Source organism: Octopus sinensis, linkage group LG12 (genome assembly GCF_006345805.1).
Source record: "Octopus sinensis linkage group LG12, ASM634580v1, whole genome shotgun sequence".
Taxonomy (NCBI): domain Eukaryota; kingdom Metazoa; phylum Mollusca; class Cephalopoda; order Octopoda; family Octopodidae; genus Octopus; species Octopus sinensis.
Window position 1 is genome coordinate 33,698,369 of NC_043008.1, and position 21,873 is coordinate 33,720,241.

Consider the following 21,873-nt stretch of genomic DNA (forward strand, 5'->3'; position numbering starts at 1 on the left):
CCCATGGAAGAGGTAGACCCAGGAAAACCTGGGACGAGGTGGTGAAGCACGACCTTCGAACGTTAGGTCTCACCATGGAAATGACTAGAGACCGAGACCTATGGAAGTATGCTGTGTGTGAGAAGACCCGGCAAGACTAGTGAAGCCATAACCCGTGGCCCCTACCTGGGACGTAGTCAGTCCACCTGTGCATACCTTCCTTCTTGTGACACTTGTGAAGACCTGTTGAGGCAAGTGAAAATCAAAATCAAAACCAAAATCAAAATCAAATCAAATCAAATCAAAACAAATCAAAATAGATGAACATCAATGGAATTTGTATCCTTGTGGTACCAGTGCTGGTGGCACATAAGAAAACCATCCGAACGTGACCGTAGCCAGTACCGCATCGACTGGCCTCCGTGCTGAGGGCACGTAACAAACACCATCCGAGCGTGGCCGTTCGCCAGCCTCGTCTGGCACCTGTGTCGGTGGCACATAAAAAACACCATCCGAGCGTTGCCGTCTGCCAGCCTCGTCTGGCACCTGTGTCGGTGGCACATAAAAACACCATCCGAGCGTGGCCGTCTGCCAGCCTCGTCTGGCACCTGTGTCGGTGGCACATAAAATCACCCACTACACTCTCGGAGTGGTTGGCATTAGGAAGGGCATCCAGCTGTAGAAACACTGCCAGATCTGACTGGCCTGGTGCAGCCTTCGAGCTTGCCAGACCCCAGTTGAACTGTCCAACCCATGCTAGCATGGAAAGCGGACGTTAAACGATGATGATGATGATATATATATATATATACATATATATGATGGATTCTCTTGTATGTAAACTACAAATGAGGGTTCAGTAAAATAAAGCATTAATCATGTTCTATAGACATGAATGTGTCTCTTGAGGCCTGCTAGTGCTTTGCAAACCTATTGGTGAATGGAACAAGTTGAGGACTCAGTTTGCTTCAGTGTATATGGATCAATCACACTGTGTTTTCTTGAGTGGATGGCTAGACCTGCTTTGCTTTGAGCTATAAAATTATTATGACAGTTAAGGTTTCCATTTAGAAGAGCAGCATTTTGCCAGGATCCCTACATGTTTGCACAAATTTGCTCACAATCACCAGTCCATTATCACTGAAGAATTGGGTATGAGACACGTATCTGCCAAGTTTGTGCCCAAATTGTCTCAGCTGACCAATAAGACACTCAGGTTTCAGTTGCACAAGATTTCTTTCCTTCACCTATGTTGGTGAAGGAGGTGACAGTTTTTAATGCTTTCCCATCAACATATACAGTAGGGTAACTTCAGGAAGATGGTCACAAATGGGTTGATGGACAACCTCAGTTTTTTTGATACTGATGGTCAGTGAGAAGCTGTTTAGAATCCATAGCATGTCCTCAAGAATGTGTGCTACAAGTGCACAGTCAGCTGTGAAGAGTAAATCTTGAACTGTTTGCACAAAAGTCTTACTTTTTGCTTTGAAATGCTGTTGGTTGAACAAACCACAACCAGTTCTGTGCTCAAACTTTACTCCTTCTTTAATACCCTTGAATGTTGTTTCCAATATGGTGGAGAAATAGAAAACAAATAAGAGTGGTGCAAGAACACAGCCACGTTTTGTCCCATTTGAAAGTGTGAATGAATCAAATGGTTTCATGCTAGATCTGAGAGAAGCCATCATCCCTTGATGTAAAGAAATGATGACATTGAGCATCTTTTCTGAAACACCCAGCTTTTTAAGGACAATCCAAAGAGCATCTCTAGATACGGTGCCAAAATGAAAGCTTTAGTTAGATCTGCAAAAATTACAAAAAGGTTTCCGTTGTGCTCACAAGCCTTTTCCTGCTGCTGCCTTAGGCTAAAAATCATATCCACTGTGCCTCTACCAGCCTGAAATCTACAGAGATTCAGGGAACACCAAGCTGGCAAGGGCATCATTTAGTCTGTTTAAGATAAACCCTTGAAAGGAGCTTCCTGGCAACACACAAACGGGAGATACCTCTATGGTTGTCACATTCACATTTGTTGCCATTGTCCTGTGGGACTGATCCTGGTGCTCAGATTGAGGAGAAGAGTTCACATAACTTGTTCAGTAGGAAACAAATTTATGGAGACGGAAACACATCAACATCAATTGTCAAGCAGTGGTGATTGTGCCATGCAGTGAGACTGAACTCAGAACCATGTGGCTGGGAAGCAAGCTTCTCATCGCACAGCCACTCCTGCGTCTACATATATATATATATATATATATATATATATATATATATATATATATATATATATAAGCCCCATCACGGTAGAGAGAGAGAAATAGAGTAGGTAAAGAGCTTATCATTAAGAAAAGCTGACAATAGTAATAGGAAGGTATATATATATATATATATATATATATATATATATATATATATATATATATATATATATATATATATATGAGGTCTGATCAATAAGTATCCAGACTGCTGCAATAGTATCAAAGCCAGAGCATGATGAGGGAAATCACCTGGTAAAGATCACCTCCGAATTCTGCTGGGCAAGTGCACAAAGCTCCAACGTTCTAGCTCACTTCTACTGTTTCCAGCACTGCTTGGAAGGAAGGTGTGTAGAGTGCAACCATTGCCTTGACTATGACAGAGAAAGTTGTCATGGCGATACCTGCTCTGAGGCTCATGCAAAGTTGCAGAAAGTTATGAAGAGGAGTGTATGAGCTGTGCACAAGTGTACAAGTAGTTCAGACGTTTCCAAGATGGTAAAAAAAATGTCGATATTGATTACCATTCTGGGTGGCCTGCAACCAGCAGAACTGAGAAAAACATGGCAGATGTGCGTGCAGCAGTGTGGGGAAATTGTTGAATCACCATCCATGAGTTATCAGTGGATGTGCAGATTAGTTACGGTTCGGTTCAGTCTATTATCACTGAAGTTTTGGTCATGAGACACGTGTCTGCCAAGTTTGTGCCAAAGCTGCTTTCAGCTGACCAGAAACACACTTGGTTCTCAGTTGCACAAAATCCTGATTGCATCGAGAATGATGAAAACTTTTTGAAAACTTTGCATAGGTCTCTGAGCAGGTATTACTAAGCTTTTGGCAAAATTTAATGCAGATTATCTGTTTAACTTTGTGGTTATTGTGATGACCACACACCAAACCCCTTCTTTCCAAACACTACTGTAAAAAAGGAGCCAGAATGTTAAAACTTAATATGCATGCACAACAGCGTTCTAGGTTAATCTGTGCCAAGTGGCCTCATTCTGTGTACCTCAGTTTGCTACTATGGCAACAGCCTGGATACTTATTGATCAGACAAGGTATATATGATTTATTTAGTTTTAAGTTCCTTTTAAATGTACCAGCATTAATGAGGTTGCCAAGTGTCTTGCAAGACAAAGATCGTTTGAGGGGTGTGGTATTGATGGTGGTGGCTTTGTGCCAGGCGATGAGAGGTTGGAGTATGATGTGGGGATAGAAACAGGGGTCTTGCTGCCGAGGAGACAGAGTTTCCCCAGTTAGAGGGTGATGAGATTGAACAAGAGAGAGAGAGAAAGAGAGAAATGGTGGTGAGCCAGTTACTAACAAAGCAACAAGATTTTTTGTGTTGAAGGAGTTCCCGGTGGGCATGGGGATGAGTCGGTGTGTTGGTTGACCTGTCAATGCATACACCCAAGTGTGTGCATCTATTCACTTAAAGAATTTCACATGAATCTATCTATCTATCTATCTATATATATATATATATGTGTATGTGTGTATGTGTATGTTTGTCCCTCCAACATTGCTTGACAACTGATGCTGGTGTGTTTACATGCCCGTACCTTAGTGGGTCAGCTAAAGAGACCGATAGAATAAATACCAGGCTAACAAAGAATTAGTCCTGGGATCGATTTGCTCAACTAAAGGTGGTGCTCCAGTATGGCTGCAGTCAAATGACTGAAACAAGTAAAAGAATAAAAGGAAATGTATATATATCAATTTAGAATGAGGGTGAGAAATTGGATATTGATTTAATTAAACTAACATCAATTTAACACCAGTGGTCTAGCATATTAAAAATCTGAAGGTTCAGTAAACTGTATTATATACAAATGAAAGGGATGACCACTATGTGGACAACCCTTATGCTAGAAGTAGATCTGCTGTGGTCTTACCACTAAGAAATGTTCTCAACAAAAATTTAGCAAACACCAGAATGTAAGCGAGCAAGACAAATGTAAAGTAACAAAATATAGATAATTTATATTTTGTTACTTTTCATTTGTCTTGCTTACTTACATTTTTCTTGGGAACATTTCTTAGTGGTAAGATCACAGCGGATCTATTTCTAGAATAAGGGTTGTCCACATAGTGATCATCTCTCTCATTTGTGTGTGTATATATATATATATATATACATGTATATGTATATATGTATGTATATATGTGTGTTTACATATATATGTATATATACATTTAGTAAAAGGTGAAAGATTTATCCGCTTGACATTTTTTTAATGCCCAGATATTGTTAAGGAACGAACTATTCCATATATTCCATATGGCAGCACCTCTAACATAATTACTACAACAGATGATCAAACAGGTTCAGAGGAAAATACATCAGTTCTTGGTATGTATTTCTTTAAAGTGTATATGGAATGCTTGTTCCCCCTTCTATAAACTTCATCCATCTATCAACATTGTTCATATTCATCCAACTGTCCATACACAGGATAGGACTTGTTTAGCTCAATTTTCTTCTTCTATCATATTTTTCCCCATTTTTATTTTCACTGATCCCTCTGTGAATTGTGTCATATGGACAGATATATGAATTGTGTCATCTCTGTCAACAACCTGTAGCCTTCTCAGCCTGCAGCCCCACTTTGTCAAGAACTCAGTAACAGTACACTATTTCTCCTTGAAACCCATTATTTGTTTACAATGAAGAAGAAGAATCCTTTCTATTATAGAAACAATGCCTGAAATTTTGGGGGAGGGGCTAGTCAGTTAGATTAATCCCACTGCACAGCTGGTACTCATTTCATTGACCAAAAATGACAGTCAACTCATGCAGCATTTAAACTCAGAACATAAGATGGACAAAATGCTGCTGAGTATTTTGTCCATCCAGCTAACAATCCTTCCAGTTTGCTGCCTTAATGAAGAGGAATAATACAAGGAAGAAGCATTACTATGGAAGTGTTATAGTACCAACATATACAATTTGAATGACCTATGTCAGTTACTTAAAAAGTTACACCTACTTTTGCTTTATTTTAGTTGCAGTCCTCATAACAAGCTATATACACTATTCTTTAATCCTTTTGAAATGTATTTCCCAAATGAACTTTTCTTTGATTTAATTTTTACATTGATGGATTGGTCTTTATAACCAAATTTATATAATAATATACTGTCTTGAATCACACTACATTTGGTTCATCCAAACTGAATTTTTGCTAGTTTAAAAATTTACTCGCAAAACCTTTTCTGTAAATTAGTTCTACCAACTTAAAATCTGGACATTTATGCAACACCAATTATCTCTCATATTCTACCATCATGCTTGCTATCCAGATAGATAAAGATCCACAAGATAGGACTTGTTTAGCTCAATCTTCTTCTGATATTATATTTTCCTTATTTTCTTTTTTCACTGATCCTACTATTCCCATTTCTTTGTTTCCCTTTCTCCCCTTCTTCTCTTTTGGTACGTTTATTTCTACATTTGTCTTATAACTTCCCTTGATGACCAAAGTGTAACACACAGAAAAAAAAAGACAGGAACGAGCAGTATAATATTATAATCTTCATTGTTAGAGCTTTAACACTGCTTTTCATACTTGTGACAATGTTAAATTGAACTGTTGTTTCTAGCAAAAGTCTTGTTCACACTTGTGCTTTAAATTCACTTCAGAAGCAAAACAATAAACATTGAGCAGTGATTTCAAACTAAACAATACTGCCTTATTTATCATATATCGCCAGGGAATTTTCTTCAGCGAGGAATTTCCAAACATTTTGTGCCACTAATACTTTTTAGCTAGGAATTCGCCTGTTGTAGACCTCAAGCTTTTTTACGCTTGTGGTATACTTACATTCTTTTCAAAATTCGGTGGCACACCTGAACAAGGACTAGAACTAAAATTATAAGGAAACTGTTTATATTCAGGTTACACTGCGGCACACCTAGCATCATCTTGTGGCACACCAGCATGCAGCAGCATACCACTTGCAGAGCACTGCAGTAGGTTTCATTGCTGAATATTATCTTTTCTTCCAAAATGTCTTTTAAATAATCACAATAACTGTGAGTTTCTTTTTTTCTGTGAATTTATCAGTCTTTAAACTTTTCCCTGCACTGCTTTTTGTTTCATTATTTAAAAATATTTTTTTTTCAAATTACGTTTTTGTTTCTTGTCCATCATTTTAGCAGAGAGACTCATGAATGAAGGGATTTACATTTTCATCTTACATCTCTGTACCTCTCTGTAGGGGGAAACTGGTATGGATGGGGTTATGTTTCTTTTTGTTCTTGTTATTATGAAAAAAGGTTTGTCTCTTCATGAATCTCTATTCGCAGTTTTGCAGCCATCGACTTTTCGACTCAAGTATTTTATTTGATTTGGCTTCTTGTATCTCTATGTCATTGTAGTTTTTCAAGTAATTTTCCGTTGCTTTGTTCAGAGATTTCTTTTTGCATTAAGGTGTCACATATCCCAAGTTTCACTTTAAAGCGACGCGTGCAAAGCTCTAGAATGTTAATGTATGCTTTGAATCTTTGGTGTGCAAGATTTATTCTGGCTTTTGTTTCTTCATTTGGTTCTGATGTAATTTTCTTGGGACGAAATTTTCGTGGAAAAATCACTGGTTCTTGGTTTATCTATTGTGCGTATGTGTCTGTTAAATTTTCGTTTCTAATTGCTTTCCCGTATGCTTCTTTTCTTTGATTTAATAAATTATTCCAGCTCTTTTTCATCTGAGTTCTTTTTCTTGAATGCTTCACTCTCCAAATGAATTTCATACTATTCCTTAAAGATATCTTGTGTATTGGAATGTTCTCTTGTTAGTAGGGTACACAGGAGGTTATATTTGGAGTTCTGATAGTGTGTTTGTATATAATGTTTAAGGAAGCAATGGAATGATATTTTGTTGCCAAATCAGTAGTTTCGTTCTTGGCCACAATATTCATCCATGCTAAAGCAAGCCAATTTGATATGTTAATCTGACCTTCTATAGACTTTTGAATATACATATTAATGGCTTTCTGTAAAATGTCAGCCACTTGTACCAATATCCAATTATTAGATCTCTTCCAGGTACCTTCCCATTATACAGTTTGCCTACAGCTATAGCGAAAGTTTCCAGGTTAATTGCATACATTCTGTTGTTGATGTTGGTACAGAATTCTCTCCTAATTGTAGTTAGTTAGTTAATGCTTTAGAGTAATTAGCCATTCCTCTAGAGCTTAATGTGATGAGTCACCACAGTACTGGTTTCCCTTCTATTTAACCTATCCCATCATCCATCTTCTCTCTCTCTCGCTCTCTCTCTTTCTCTCTCCAACTCTCTCCTTCTCTCTCTCCTGCTATGACTAACCAGTGACATTAATCTTTCTCTTCCATCTCCTCATGTCATTTCCATTACACCAATCCAATATTGTTTCCTCTTGACAATTGCTGTCTCACAACAATAAAAGTGTTCTTTCCACCCTATTTTAACTATTCCCTCAACACCTCACCTAGAGTCATCCTTTTTCCTCTTATTCTCCCTTTCAGCCAGCGCATGGCTGAGATGACACAAAAGCATGACAACCTCTCTAGTGTCGATGTCAGAAAACCTGCATCCAGTACACTTTGTAAAGTGGTTGGAATTAGTAAGATTATCCAGCTGTAAAAACCATGCTGAACCTGAGATATCTGAGCAAGACATCATCCTTTAATCTCTTGGATTCTGTCAAACCATTCAGGCCATCTCAACATGGAAAACAGACATAAGATGTTGATGATGGCATATATATATATATATATATATACATGTACGTGTATGTGCATGTAATTTATACACCCCCCACACACATACACACATGCATATATATATATATATATATATATATATATATATATATATATGTATATAACTCCAAGAAAGTTAGGGGTTGTGAATCCATCCCACTAAGGGATAATATCTATCAAATATACTGTTGGTAGAATACCCAATTATTAATACACAAGTGTTTTTTATTGCAATGCAATAACATTACCTAGTATATTAAATGGGTGAAGATAAAGAGATATTTTACCATTAATTTATATTGCAAATAAGAAAAGGGAGGAGAACAACTTTAGGACATTAAAAATGTTAACTTATTTATTTATTAAACTGATAATTATAATAACATATATACATATAGTATATTATTCTATGCATATAAGATAAAGATACAAGTAATGATTAAAAATCATGAATATAAATAAGTAAATAACTTACAGCTGTTTCAGCCCATAGATAAAAGTATCTCATTCTGCCTATATTAGTCAAGTGTATTCAGGTAATAGGTAGATGAAAATGAGGTAGCCTAGATATATATATATATAAGTACCTCATTTTCATCTGCCCATTACCTCAATACACTTGGCTAATATAGGCAGAATGAGATACTTTTATCTATGGGCTGAAACAGCTGTAACATATTTTACTAATTTATAGTCATATTTTAAAATAATTACTTGTATCCTTATCTTATATGCATAGAATATGTGTATGTATGTTGTTATAATTAATAAATAAATAGGTTAACATTTTTAATGTCCTAAATTTGATGAACCAACTATTGTTCTCCTCCATTTTCTTATTTGCTATATGTATATATATATATATATATATATATATATGTACATACCTACCTACATATGTACATATAAACATTCAGACATACAAACCAACAAATAGCATGCACAACAGAATTCATCGCAATTTTTGTCTACCATTCACAAGATATTGGTCAACACAAAACTGTTGGAAAAGTAATTTATTCACCAACCCAAGATTTTGCAGAGGGGGATTAAACCTGGAATTACATGGATTTGAAGCAATTTTTTTAACAAACAGTAATGTCTTGTGAAATAACAGCTGTCCTTATTGTAACTGTTTTAGATTGATTAGATGGTAGTTGTTTTTTTTCCTGGTTAACTCCATGCTTTTGCAGTGTTTCTTACCTCTTAAGATGATACAGTGTGATTCGAGGAACATTTGGTTGCAATTACATGCTGATTCCTTGATTTGTCTCTTTTGTTCCCTGATAATTAGTTGTTAGGATCCTACAGTGTGGATTGGTGGTAAATTCAGTTACTTTCATATTGGATGGAGGTGTGGATTCAGTGTCTACTGTTCAGAAAGACAGAATACCTCAGCCTCCCGAATCAGTCCAGATGATGTGTGAGGAGTGAGAAAGCAGCAAATTGGGTTAATGTTCATCAGAACAATGACTTCAGAGAAAGAATATTTAAGATGGCTCTCTTCCAAAATACAGTATGAAAGGTGATTAAAATGATTCATGGTGTTTGAATGAATTCAAATAATATTAAAGGTAACAGAAAAGCTACAAATTGTTGTAATATTTGACCATTAAAGAAGCAAAAATCAAACAAGCAAATTCTCTTTTTTAATGCTTTCCATTTTTCTCTTAACATTTCAGTAATTCTTTGCAGTGTTCTTATACCAACAATAGTCCTGCTTTGTATGTTATGCATCATAGTTACCAGGTATGTAATATAAGACTACATCTTACTTGTAGAACACTAGATAGAAGGACTGGTTAAATTGCTTTGGGTCTTGTTTAGTCTGGACCTCCTGTTGGACAAGAGCTTGGAGTGGGTGACAAACTGGGTAGCCAGTCTCCCCCAGAAATAAGCAGAGAGAAAGCTGTCATCACTACTGTCATCTACTACTATCTGACTGTTGTCCTTTGCCCTGTTTTCTGGTTGATCAGCTGGAGCACTTGCTCTTCCCACTTCCTGTAGAAGGGACATGTCCCACTCCTCAGTCGGTCCATCTGCTGTCAACAGGTGCTGAGTGGAGAACTGGGAATGCCATGGCAGTTTTCCTCTGTCTGATGGCTATGGCGAAAGAGGAAGTGTGGTGGGCATGGTTGAAATGATTGAAGACAGGTACTTTCTCTTCAGCTGAGCCCTCATTGACTTTCTCAAGTTCCACTTGAAAAGGAAAATGAGGGTGGTGAGGAAATTGCTGTCTCCTAGTATTGTTGTTGAAAGGTGGGTGAATGTAGTGAGGATGATCCATGTGAATGGGCCTACTCTGAACATACACTTGTAAGCCAGGAGGGTTGAGAAGATGAGAGGTGCTTGCTTGAGGTGCCTTTGGAAGTCAGGGTGAGGAAGATGTGTGGAGTTCCTTGGTTGTCCTTATGATGAACTCCCATTATGTGGAGAATTTTATTGTTTATTTTTTGTTGTTAATTGTTATTGTTTAATTGTATGTACAAATTGTTGTGCTAAACTCCCCTTGCATTGCATCATCCCTGTATGTTTTGTGTTCAGATCTTGTGGCCAATAAAAACAAGATCATTAATATCATTATTATTATCATTATTATCTGATGAAAACACACAGATTATTTTGCTGGGTATGATGGAAAGTGTCAGCTGTCCACAGCCAGCAGACTAAGGTGACACTTGTTTGCTGGTCATGCTTCAAGAACATTGCAAAGAATTCTTGCAGTTTCAAGCAATGATGATTTTTTTAGGTTCTTCTACTTTTACATTTGTACCAATCCTTTTGAGCTGAGTTGGTAGTTGAGTGCTGATACTTCCAAGTACCCCAGTTACTATTGGTACCACATCTACTCTCCTCAATGACCACAACCTTAGTATTTCCCACTTCAAATTGTCATAGTCGTTCAGTTTCTCTTCTTTCTCTTTGATCCTGTTGTCACCGGGTCATGCTATGTTGATTATCATGCATGGTCTTCCTTCTTTATTCCACCACAACAATGTTCAGTTTCCAATGTCTGGTCAGGTGATTGCACTGAATCATTGCATCCCACAAGATTTTGCACTTTTCATCTTGGTGATTCCTTCAAGGGTTTGCTCATACCACATCTTTTTTTGTTATAGGCTGTGATAAGGTGTTAAGTTAGCAGAAGTGTTACCATGTATTTCTTCTGGTTTTATGTTCTGCGTTCAAATACCATCAAGGCTAACTTCACCCTTCATCCTTTCATCCAGCTGAGTATTGGAGTCACTGCAACTGACTAACCCTCTCCTCCCAAATTTCAGACCATGAGCCTATAAAAAAGATTATTACTATTATTATTAGGATGAATCAAACTGACAGTTGTTGTCATGTTAAATACAATATTTAGCAGCATTTCTTCTGGATCTTTACATGCTAAGTTCAAATACCACTGAAGTAAAATTAGTGCTTCATTCTTCTGGGGTTAATATAATATGTACCAATTGACTCACCACCAACCCCAAATTACTGGCCTTGTTCCTAATTTTGAAACCATCATTATCATTATAAAACAAGATTAGTAAGAAGTATTATTATTTTTTTTTGTGATTATTAACAAAATTTAATTCTAAAATCTACTTAATGTTGTCTGATTAAATATGCTAACATTTTCTTAGACACAGGTACAAGAAATCCAAATCAAATGTGATATCTGAAGAAATGACCAAGAAGAGTACCACAAGGACCTGTTTACCAGTGAAAATAGAATCACAACTAAATAACACTTTGAAACAGCAAGCAGCAGAGATATTGCCCCCAAATAATGCACATTCAATTAGAAATGATCCTTGCATGATGGAAAATGAATTGCATTCCTTTGATGCATATTATTCTGTCACAAAAGAATCATGTATGGTTGATGATAATGTTGAAGAATATATGTATATGGATAAAAAGGATATATATTCAAATGTAAATGATATATATGAAAATGGCTCAGATACTATTCACAGTGATTTATGTTTCACTGAGAATGAAGGATATTATGTAAATTTAGCTGAAAATTATTTATGCTCTGGTAAAAATGGCATGTATATTGATGTCTTGCCATAAGTGATTAATATAAATTAATTGAAAGTGTTTTCTTCTAAAAATTCAATCTGAAGAAATGACCGAGAAGAGTACCACAAGGACCTGTTTACCAGAGGAGATAGAATCACAACCAAATAAAACCTTGAAACAGCAAGCAGCATGGATATTGCCCCCAAATAATGCACATTCAATTAGAAATAATCCTTGCATGATGGAAAGGGAATTGCATTCCACTGATGTATATTCAATTGCAAAAGGTTTATATATGGTTGATGATAATGTTGAAGAATATATGTATATGGCTAAAAATGATATATATTCAAATGTAAATGATATATATGAAAATGGCTCAGATACTGTTCACAGTGATTTATGTTTCACTGAGAATGAAGGATATTATGTAATTTTATCAGCTGAAAATTATTTGTGCTCTGGTAAAAATGGCATGTATATTGATATGGAATCTTGCCATAAGTGATTAATATAAATTAATTGAAAGTGTTTTCTTCTAAAAATTCAATCTAATTATATCTACAGAAAAAAGATACTTAAAAACAAACCTCAATGTCAACACTTCAAAAACCTAATAGAATATTTGAAATATGTTTTCACTGAAATAATTAAACAAATACCAGCCCCCGCCACACAATTATATATACACTCCTATAAATAAACAAGTATTTATAATCATAGCTGTTATAATAGTTTATATAAAACATTGGTTTGGCAAACTGTAGTTTCCTTTGAAATTTGTGGTGTGAGACCAAATGTAGCACTTTGTACTGCATTGATGTTTCTTTTGTCTCTCTTCCTTCTCTTTTTCTTTCTTTCTCTCTTCCTTTTATCTTTTTTTTACCCTGATTTTATTCTTTTATTTGTCTTTCTTTTGTAATACGTTATATTAAGGAAAAATAAGAATAAGAGATATTTTTTCATACAATAAATTTGGAAATAATATTTTTAAGGCTCAATTCCATTAAATTATTAAATTTTAATATCTTCGATTAATTTTCCTTAATATAATTCACAGTTCAATATTTGATGCTGAACAGTTGTATTTATTATTTTAATTATTAATTAAGGTGATGAACTGGCAGAATCATTAGTATACTGGTCAAAATGCATAGAGGTATTTCACCTGCCACTACGTCCTGAGTTCAAATTCTGCCTTTCTGACTTTGCCTTTCAGGGGCGATAAATTATGTAGCAGTTGCGCACTGAGGTTGATGTAATTGTCTACCCCTTCCCCTCCAATTTCAGGCTAAGATTATATTAATTATCTCTCCTTTTACTCTTTACTCTTTTACTTGTTTCAGTCATTTGACTGTGGCCATACTGGAGCACCACCTTTAGTCAAGCAAATCAACACCAGGACTTATTCTTTGTAAGCCTAGTACTTATTCTATCGGGGCTCTTTTGCTGAACTTTATCAAGCAATGTTGGGCAGGGAGACAAACACAGACACACAACATATACACACACATGTATATATATATACATATATATATATATATATATATATATATATATATATATATATATATATATATATATATATACAAGCTTCATTCAGTTTCCATCTACCAAATCCACTCACAAGGCTTTGGTCGGCCCAAGGCTATAGTGAAAGACACTTGCCCAAGGTGCCATGCAGTGAAAATGAACCCAGAACTGTGTGGTAGGTAAGCAAGCTAATTACCACACAGCCACTCCTACACCAAGTCATTAATTTTTATTATTTGGTGTGAAAATAAACATAACAAGCAACTTTTGGCATAACAATTAAAAAATGGATCCTATTTTATAAACTTAATTCAACTAATGCAAATAATGTGAAAAGAAAACCTAAAACATCTTTATATCAATGATAATGATGAAAAGGAATCTTATCTAAATCACTGTTTAAGCCTAAAGGAATACCTGAACTCCCCTCATGTATAAGCAAAAAAATATAGAAATAACCAAACCCACAATAATAAGGGCAACAAAGAATGAAAAAAAATTGACTTAAAGTAGCATCATCGACAAAAAAATCCTCCCCAAATTCAATACTATCAAAATGATCATAAAGCCTAATCACAAAGGCTGAATTTAATTAATATCCTAGTAATTGAAAACCCCAAATGAAAATACATTATTAATGCCATATCAAAAAATAAAGTTACTTTTAATCTATAACTTTCAATTTTATTATTTTAATTAAACTATTTCTTCATCTATGAAAAATATATCAATTTACTAAAACCCCTTACAAGAACTAAAATTATTTATACATACAGCATAAACTACGATTCGTTAAATTATACAAATTTCACATTTGATATTTCTGAAGAGCAGAAGAGTTATCGATAAATGCTTATCAATATAGGATTCCATTATTCTATATTATCTAAGTCTATCAATACAGGACAATATAATGGATTTTACACATAACTATTATGGATTATTACAGAAGACTTTCCAAGGAAGCATATATGGATTTAAAGACTTTCATACTAAAGTGTACTTACCAAAATCAAAAACAGTAATTTTTAATTTTTAATTTGTATTTCATCCAAATACCATTTTATCATATTACTTATTTTATCATATTATATAAAATTCAAATTTTATATCGCTGAAGAACAGAAGACTTGTCTATAAATGCTTATCAATATAGGATTCCCTTTTAGAGACAGCACTTCCACAAAATGATCGTAAGATTCTTTAAAAACCTAATTCAAAACTTTGAAACTAATATATATTATATAGTTATACTTATACATATTTTCATATATCTATATATATTTATATTTTTAGTACAACAATTATTTTACACACGTATATATCTTTCTGAAGAATTTTCTAATATTGATTTCCTGATATTAATAATAATATATTATAAAAAATATACATGCAGCATATAACTCTTCCAAATTAGATACATTAATAAATCATAACGATATTGAGGATAATTTGCATGAACACAATTAAATAAAACCCTTAACAATCCAACCACCAATGATACAGATAATTCTTTAGAAATAATGAAAAACTCTCACCCAAAGAACAAAACAGCACACAAAAATCTCATAAACCAAATATTCCCATATTCTTTTCTACTCTAGCACAAGGCCCGAAATTTTGAGTGAGGGGACCAGTTGATGAGATCGATCACAGTACGCAACTGGTACTTAATTTATCGACCCTGAAAGGATGAAAGGCAAAGTCGGACTTGGTGGAATTTGAACTCAGAATGTAAAGATAGATGAAATACTGCTAAACGTTTCACCCAGCGTGCTTAACTTTTCTACCAGCTCACTGCATTAAAATGTTCCTATATTCAGCCATAAATAACAATGCAAGACTAACTGCCCCATACTCATCATTTAAACCAAAAACTAACTCTGATTCCCCTTCAGCAAAATCAAATGGGGTCTGATGAGTCTCTGCAATACTAGAAATGACTCATATTATAAATATAGAAAAATTACCAAAAAAAGAAACCAACACACTTATTGATATTTTAATAACCTAACTAAATAGGCATATGTGTAGCTATATTGTAAGAAGCTTGCTTCCCAACCACATGGTTCTGGGTTCAGTCCCACTGTGTGACACCATGGGCAAGTGTCTTCTACTATAGCCTCAGGCCAACCAAAGTTGACAGAAACTGAAAGAGGCCTATCATATATATATTATATATATATGTATATGTATATATTTTTGCATGTGACTGTGTTTGTCTGCTGCCCTCACCTCTTAGTGGTTTGGCAGAAAAGACTGATAGAATAAGTACTAGGCTTATAAAGAATAAGTCTTGGGTGCAATTTCTTCAGTTTTTAAAACCCTTTAAGTTGGTGTCACAGTCAAATGACTGAAACAAGTAAAAGAAGAAAAGGATAAAAGAAATTAATTCTACCCACTAATAACAACCAGCTTATTAAATTAATGATGTACTACCCTCATAAAATACTCTGAGCAATTGCACAAACAGATCCTAATGCATATTCAGAATCAGAAAACCAGCCAGCCCCTATTACTGAATATACTCCAATTCTAGGCATATACAAAAAACAACATTATACTTATACCCCTCCCAAATCCATAGCCACTAAAAAATAACTATTCATAAAAATAAAGCAAGAAATAATCTCAAAAATTGACAAACAGGGAAAAGAAAATAATTAACTAAAGTAGATTTAATATACTTGTAGCTCAGGCAGTGAGATGGCAGAAATGCTAGTACGCAGGGTGAAATACTTAGTGATACTTTGTCTGTTTTATATTCTGAGTTCAAATTCCACTGAGGTCGACTTTGCTTTCCATCCTTTCAGGGTTGATAAATTAAGTACCAGCTATGTACTGAGGTCAGTCTAATTGACTGGACCCTAATTGACTGTCCACTGATTGCAAAATTACATGATGGAATTATGTACCGAGTGTTAAAATTAAAAGCCAAGTTCATGGTTTTAGACGTTTAAGGGAAACATCAGACTGTTAGCATAAATTGTGTGAAGTAGGCTTTTATTGAGTCACCTTCCCAGCAACAGTACCCCACTTCCCCACCCACAACACTTGTACATACTTCCACACAACATACACACTCCTCTGACACAACAAAGAATACTACACCAGTTATTACATTCCCCCCAGCTCATGTTACCAAGAGCAGTAGAAAAGTCCACAGGCCAGCCAAATATGCTCACATATACTATTTTGATTACTTTGTAAATCCTATTTTAAAGAACTCTTAGGCCAACAGGTTTTGGGGCCTGATGATACGCCATAAAGCTAAGCTCTTTATGGATGGGAAACCCAGAGTAATCCCATATACTGGCCTTCCTCACTTTATATATATGTATATATATGCAGCATGAAGTTTTGTCAGTGAACAGGTCGCGGTCTCAAAGCGACGGAAATATTTTGACAAATTAAATTTAAATGTTGAAGTGAATCTAACGGTTTTGTGTGTTTCTTAAATGGCTTATAAACACCTTCCACGCTGCAATTGTTTTCGTTCCAGCACACGATCTGAGATCAAGTCACTTGCTATGCAAGTACATCTCCGTAATATATACATATATAAAGTTAATCCAAACATGAAAAGACAACAATGCAAAGACGTTGAACAAGTATAGTATTATTGAACGGTCATGAAAGAAGGAAAGAAGGAGGGTTTAACGTTTCGAGTGGAGCTCTTCGTCAGAAACATAGGAAAAGGAAAGATCCAAAGAAATGAAGATGGACGAAAAAAATCACCAACGGTACACACACAGTCACATATATTTTATAACACAAAGTAAGTTAGGAGTTAAGGGTGCAACCCACTAAGGGATAATGGAATTATTCTATGATACTATATTAATTTGTTGGATAAAAATACAAATTTAAGTATAATTTTAACTTCAACTTTGATGAAAAGAAAAAAATCCTCATATTGATATTGGTGTATATTCGTGCATATATAAATACATGTACATGTTGCTTCTATTTGTTACCCACACGCATGAACCTGTATATATTAAGAAGAACTTTATACTAAAAGCCATGGTCTAACTGTATATTTTTTATATATTTATATACATATATATATTTGTTTGTATGGATTGTAAATTGTTTATCTTGTATCGTAATATTTGTTATATATTAGAATCTATTATATGTATTGTCAAGTGACGATTACTATAAATTTAATAATATTGTTATCATTGATAAATATAATAATAATAATAATAATAATATTGTTAATAATTGATTATTGTTTATGTAGTCATGAGCATAGACGTGTTTATATGTTCCAGTATATATGTATATATATGTATATGATGAATGGTCTATTTACTTGGACCTATAGTTTAATTGTGTTTATTTATGTATTTTTACACATGTAAAAGTATATATACTCTGCTTATGTATGTATATATGTTTATGTATAAGTCTATATGGATATTTGTTCATATTTTTTATATATATTAATTATACGTCTATCCTGTTTCATGTATTAAAATTTTTGGAGTTCTTTATAATCGCTGACGAGGCCTATGGTTATATATATAAGTACCCTATTCTTAAATGCCTACAACCTCAATATAATTGACAACTATAGGCAATAAAAAATACTTTTAACCATATGCTGAAACAGCTGTAAGGAATGATTTTAATGATTTCAATAATTTATATTATGATTTTTATAATTTGCATTCTTATCTTATATGTATTGAATTATAAGGTATATATGTATGCTCTTAAGGTTCTCATTTTTTTAAATGAATAAATAATTCAACATTCTAATATCTGAAAGTTGATGAACAAACTAAATTGTTTCTCATTTTTCTTTACCTTTGCCCATATAATACGGTGAATGAAGTAATTGCATCACAATTCTTAACATTTATGTATTAGCTTTGTTGGGTGCTTTACTAGCAGTATATTGGATACATGTTATCCCATGGTGGGTTGCACTCACAACCCCTATCTCATTTGTAATTATATATATATAAATATATATATATATATATATATATATATATATATATATATATATATATATATATATATATGTATACATACACACACACATACTCTTTTACTCTTTTATTTGTTTCAGTCATCTAACTGCAGTCTTATTGGAGCACCGATTTTTAGTTGAATAAATTGACCCAAGGACTTATTCTTTGTAAGCTCTATGGGTCCCTTTTGCTGAAACATTAAGTTATGGGGATGTAAACTCACCAACACACCAACATCGGTTGTCAAGCAATGGTAGTGTGGACAAACACAGACACAAATGCATACATACATATACATATATATACTTATATATATATATATATATATATATATATATACATGATGAGCTTCTTTCAGTTTCTGTCAACGAAATCCACTCACAAACTTTGGTCGGCTTGAGGCTATAGTAGACGACACATGTCCAAGTTTCCATGCAGTGGCACTGAACCCAGAACCATGTGGTTGGGAAGCAAGCTTCTTACCACACACCCACATCATCATCATCATCATCATCATTTAATGTCCATTGTCCATGCTGTCATGAATTGGACAGTTTGACCAAGGCTTTTATTCTGATAGGCTGCACCAATCTTCTGTCTGATTTGGCATGGCTTCAATGGCTGGATGCCCTTCCTAATGCCAACCACTCCAATATATATATATATGTTGTTGGGAGAGGAAAAGTCATTCCTGCATCGGCTAGTGAGAACAACAGATACTGTTTGATCTTGGGATGACTTTTTCTCTCCCTCCTATATATAGTGTTTTTAAACAGTACGTCCATAAGAGATTTTTTCTTGAATAAAACCTGCAGCAACTGGCTTATCAATGGTGTATATATATTAAGTATGATAAATTGATGGTTGTGTGTGTGAAGTTTGAAACTAAACAACACCGTTTGTTTTAAATTTCAAGAAAGTGAAGTAGCTAATACTTTCAAAGCCAAATAAATATGATTATTTACTTCTTATGTCAAACAAAATATATTTCTCTACAAAAGATAAAGAACTGAAATTTTCCAACACTAAAAAGTTGTTTTTTTCTTTTTCTTAATTTTTTTAAAAATAATTAATGAAATTACTTTAATGCCCGAATTACTGAAGGCTACTTAAAATAAAAAGAGATGAGTAAAAAAAAAGTGAGAGGAGGAACAGGAAAATCTATATTTAAACTGACAAGTCTAATATTAGACAGTTTTCAGTTGTTGCATTCTTATTGGTGTTGTCTTAATTCAGACTACTGAAATTTATTTGAATAATCGAGTATGTTTGTTAATAACTTTGTCACCTTTTAAATAAATTAAGGAGTGTCATATGAAATGCACAAGTGGCTTTTAACATATGATTATTTCATTTGTTTTATATTTTAGTTTTTTAATAATAACTTTGTCCAACTGTCCAATCCCAGATTCCCTCACATCCTGATGGTGAGAATAACCAAGGAAGTGTGTAACATGGCACCAAACAAATATAAACACAAAGCCTTGTTGACAAGCACCAGCTGTTTTAGCTGATAAACTTCAGTGAAAGATACACACACACACAAACAGTCACACACAAACACACATGCATGTACATGCCCCCCCCCCCGCCCCCGCCAAACGGTAGTGGAAAAGTCATTCCAGCAGTGGCTAGTGAGAACACTGGATGCTGTTTGAACTTCTTGGAATGATTTTTCATCTCCCTCCAACATAATGTTTTTAAACAGCATCTCCATAAGAGATGTCTTTCTTGAATAAAAACGGCAGCAGTTGGCCTATCAGCTGTGTATATACATTATAGATGATAAATTGATGGTTATGTGTGAAGTACTTTACAGTGCAAATAAATATGATTATTCACTTCAAATGTCAAAAGAAACATATTTCTATACGAAAGACAAAGAACTGAAACAGCAAATACCCCAACACTAATGAGTTCTTGTTATTTTCTTAATCTTTTCTTTTTTATAATTAGAGAAATGGATCTTTTCAATCTGACCAACAGATTTTTTAATGAATTCTTTTGTAACTAAACACTTTGAAACTTCAGATACTGGTAGAATGTGTCACACTGAACAGAGTTTACTCTTAATGTTTTTGACAAAATTTTGTATTTTAGAAGTTACTTTGTGTTAAAGTTGTTGTATTTGGGTGATTTTAACCAATCAATGGCATGTATTCAGCTGAAGAAAATTACTGCTGCTTTTTGCGAACAACAACTTCCATGTCCACTCCCCTAACAAAACCTTTCTTTAATAACCAGAGATGTTTTTATAGCAACATAGGTTTGCTGTATCAGGGTTGATTTGAGGCTAAATAACAATAAAATTATTACTGAGACAGACCAACTATGGAGCCTGTATGTGGTTGCATGACCTGCTAGAAAAAATAGCCAAGCTTTTATATATACAGAATAAAATAAACCTCTATCCTGTGATAAACACATAGAGTCCACTATGTCTGGGTAGAAAGATGGAATGGTCACAGTTGAGACATCTTTGATCCAATCTGATGGAACAGATATAATCAAAGACGTCCCAACTGTGACCATTACAACATATATAGGACAGCTATTCCAATAAAATTCCTTTTCTCCATCAGATGACAACATATGAGTTTTGGTCTTCTCATAGGTCTTCACAATAGCAAGAACAATTCTTCTGAAATGCCATATGCCAATAATTCTAAAGCTGAAAATGAAATGATTTGAGGTGTTGAGAGATGTAATTTTATAATTAAAACTAAATTCAAAATTTAAATTTTGGAACATATTATCAGGTTCAGTAAAAAGTAAGCAACATTATGAACCATGAAGAATTTGTACTGGATTTTTGCAGAGTTTTGAATTTTTTAAAAACATTCTTTGTAATTGTCTGATAACACAGACATAGACTTGCCTGGACACCCATCTGTCATCGATGACGATCAACTAAAGACCATCATTGAGAAAGATCCACATGAAACCACTCGAGAACTGGCAAATGAACTTCAAGTTACCCAGAAAACTGCCTGCAACCATTTGTATGTGATTGGAAAATCAAAAAGTCTTGACAAATGCTTACCACATGATTTGAATGGAAATCAAAAAATGTGCAGATATGAAATTTGCTTGCTGCTTCTCTGTAACCAGACCAATCCATTTCTTGACCAAATTGTAACTTGCAATGAAAATTGGATTCTGTACAATAATAAAAAACGTTCTTTGCAGTAGTTGGACCAACACGAAGCACCGAAAACCTTCTCAAACCCAAGCTCTTCAAAAAGAAGGTTATGGTGACCGTTTGGTGGTGTACTGCTGACACATCCACTATAACTTCTTTAAACCTAGAAAAACCATTACTGCAGAGACATATTGCCATGAAATTGCCAA

At 34.3% G+C, this 21,873-nt stretch overlaps 2 protein-coding genes across 2 annotated transcripts in view; both read left to right on the plus strand.

The window, feature by feature from the left end:
* LOC115218130 overlaps window positions 1-21,873 on the plus strand; it is a 413,677-nt gene that overhangs the window by 32,436 nt on the left and 359,368 nt on the right. Inside the window, exon 6 of the mRNA XM_036507768.1 lies at window positions 4,486-4,593. Coding sequence (XP_036363661.1) covers window positions 4,486-4,593 — 108 coding nt within the window. The remainder of the gene's footprint in view (window positions 1-4,485; window positions 4,594-21,873) is intronic.
* On the plus strand, window positions 8,886-12,648 carry LOC118765596. The gene is made up of 4 exons (XM_036507847.1): window positions 8,886-9,555; window positions 9,664-9,730; window positions 11,617-11,648; window positions 12,097-12,648. Exons 1-4 carry the CDS (start codon window positions 9,534-9,536, stop codon window positions 12,507-12,509), a joined length of 534 nt encoding a protein of 177 aa, XP_036363740.1. The 5' UTR covers window positions 8,886-9,533; the 3' UTR covers window positions 12,510-12,648.

Bases quoted from the DNA above. Each gene is read 5' to 3' on its own strand.
- LOC118765596 (XM_036507847.1), top strand. From the start codon at position 9,534: ATGAATTCAAATAATATTAAAG. The intron at 9,556-9,663 runs GTAACAGAAAAG...TTAACATTTCAG, and splicing joins GAATTCAAATAATATTAAAG to TAATTCTTTGCAGTGTTCTT. The intron at 11,649-12,096 runs TATCTGAAGAAA...TTCTAAAAATTC, and splicing joins GAAATCCAAATCAAATGTGA to AATCTGAAGAAATGACCGAG.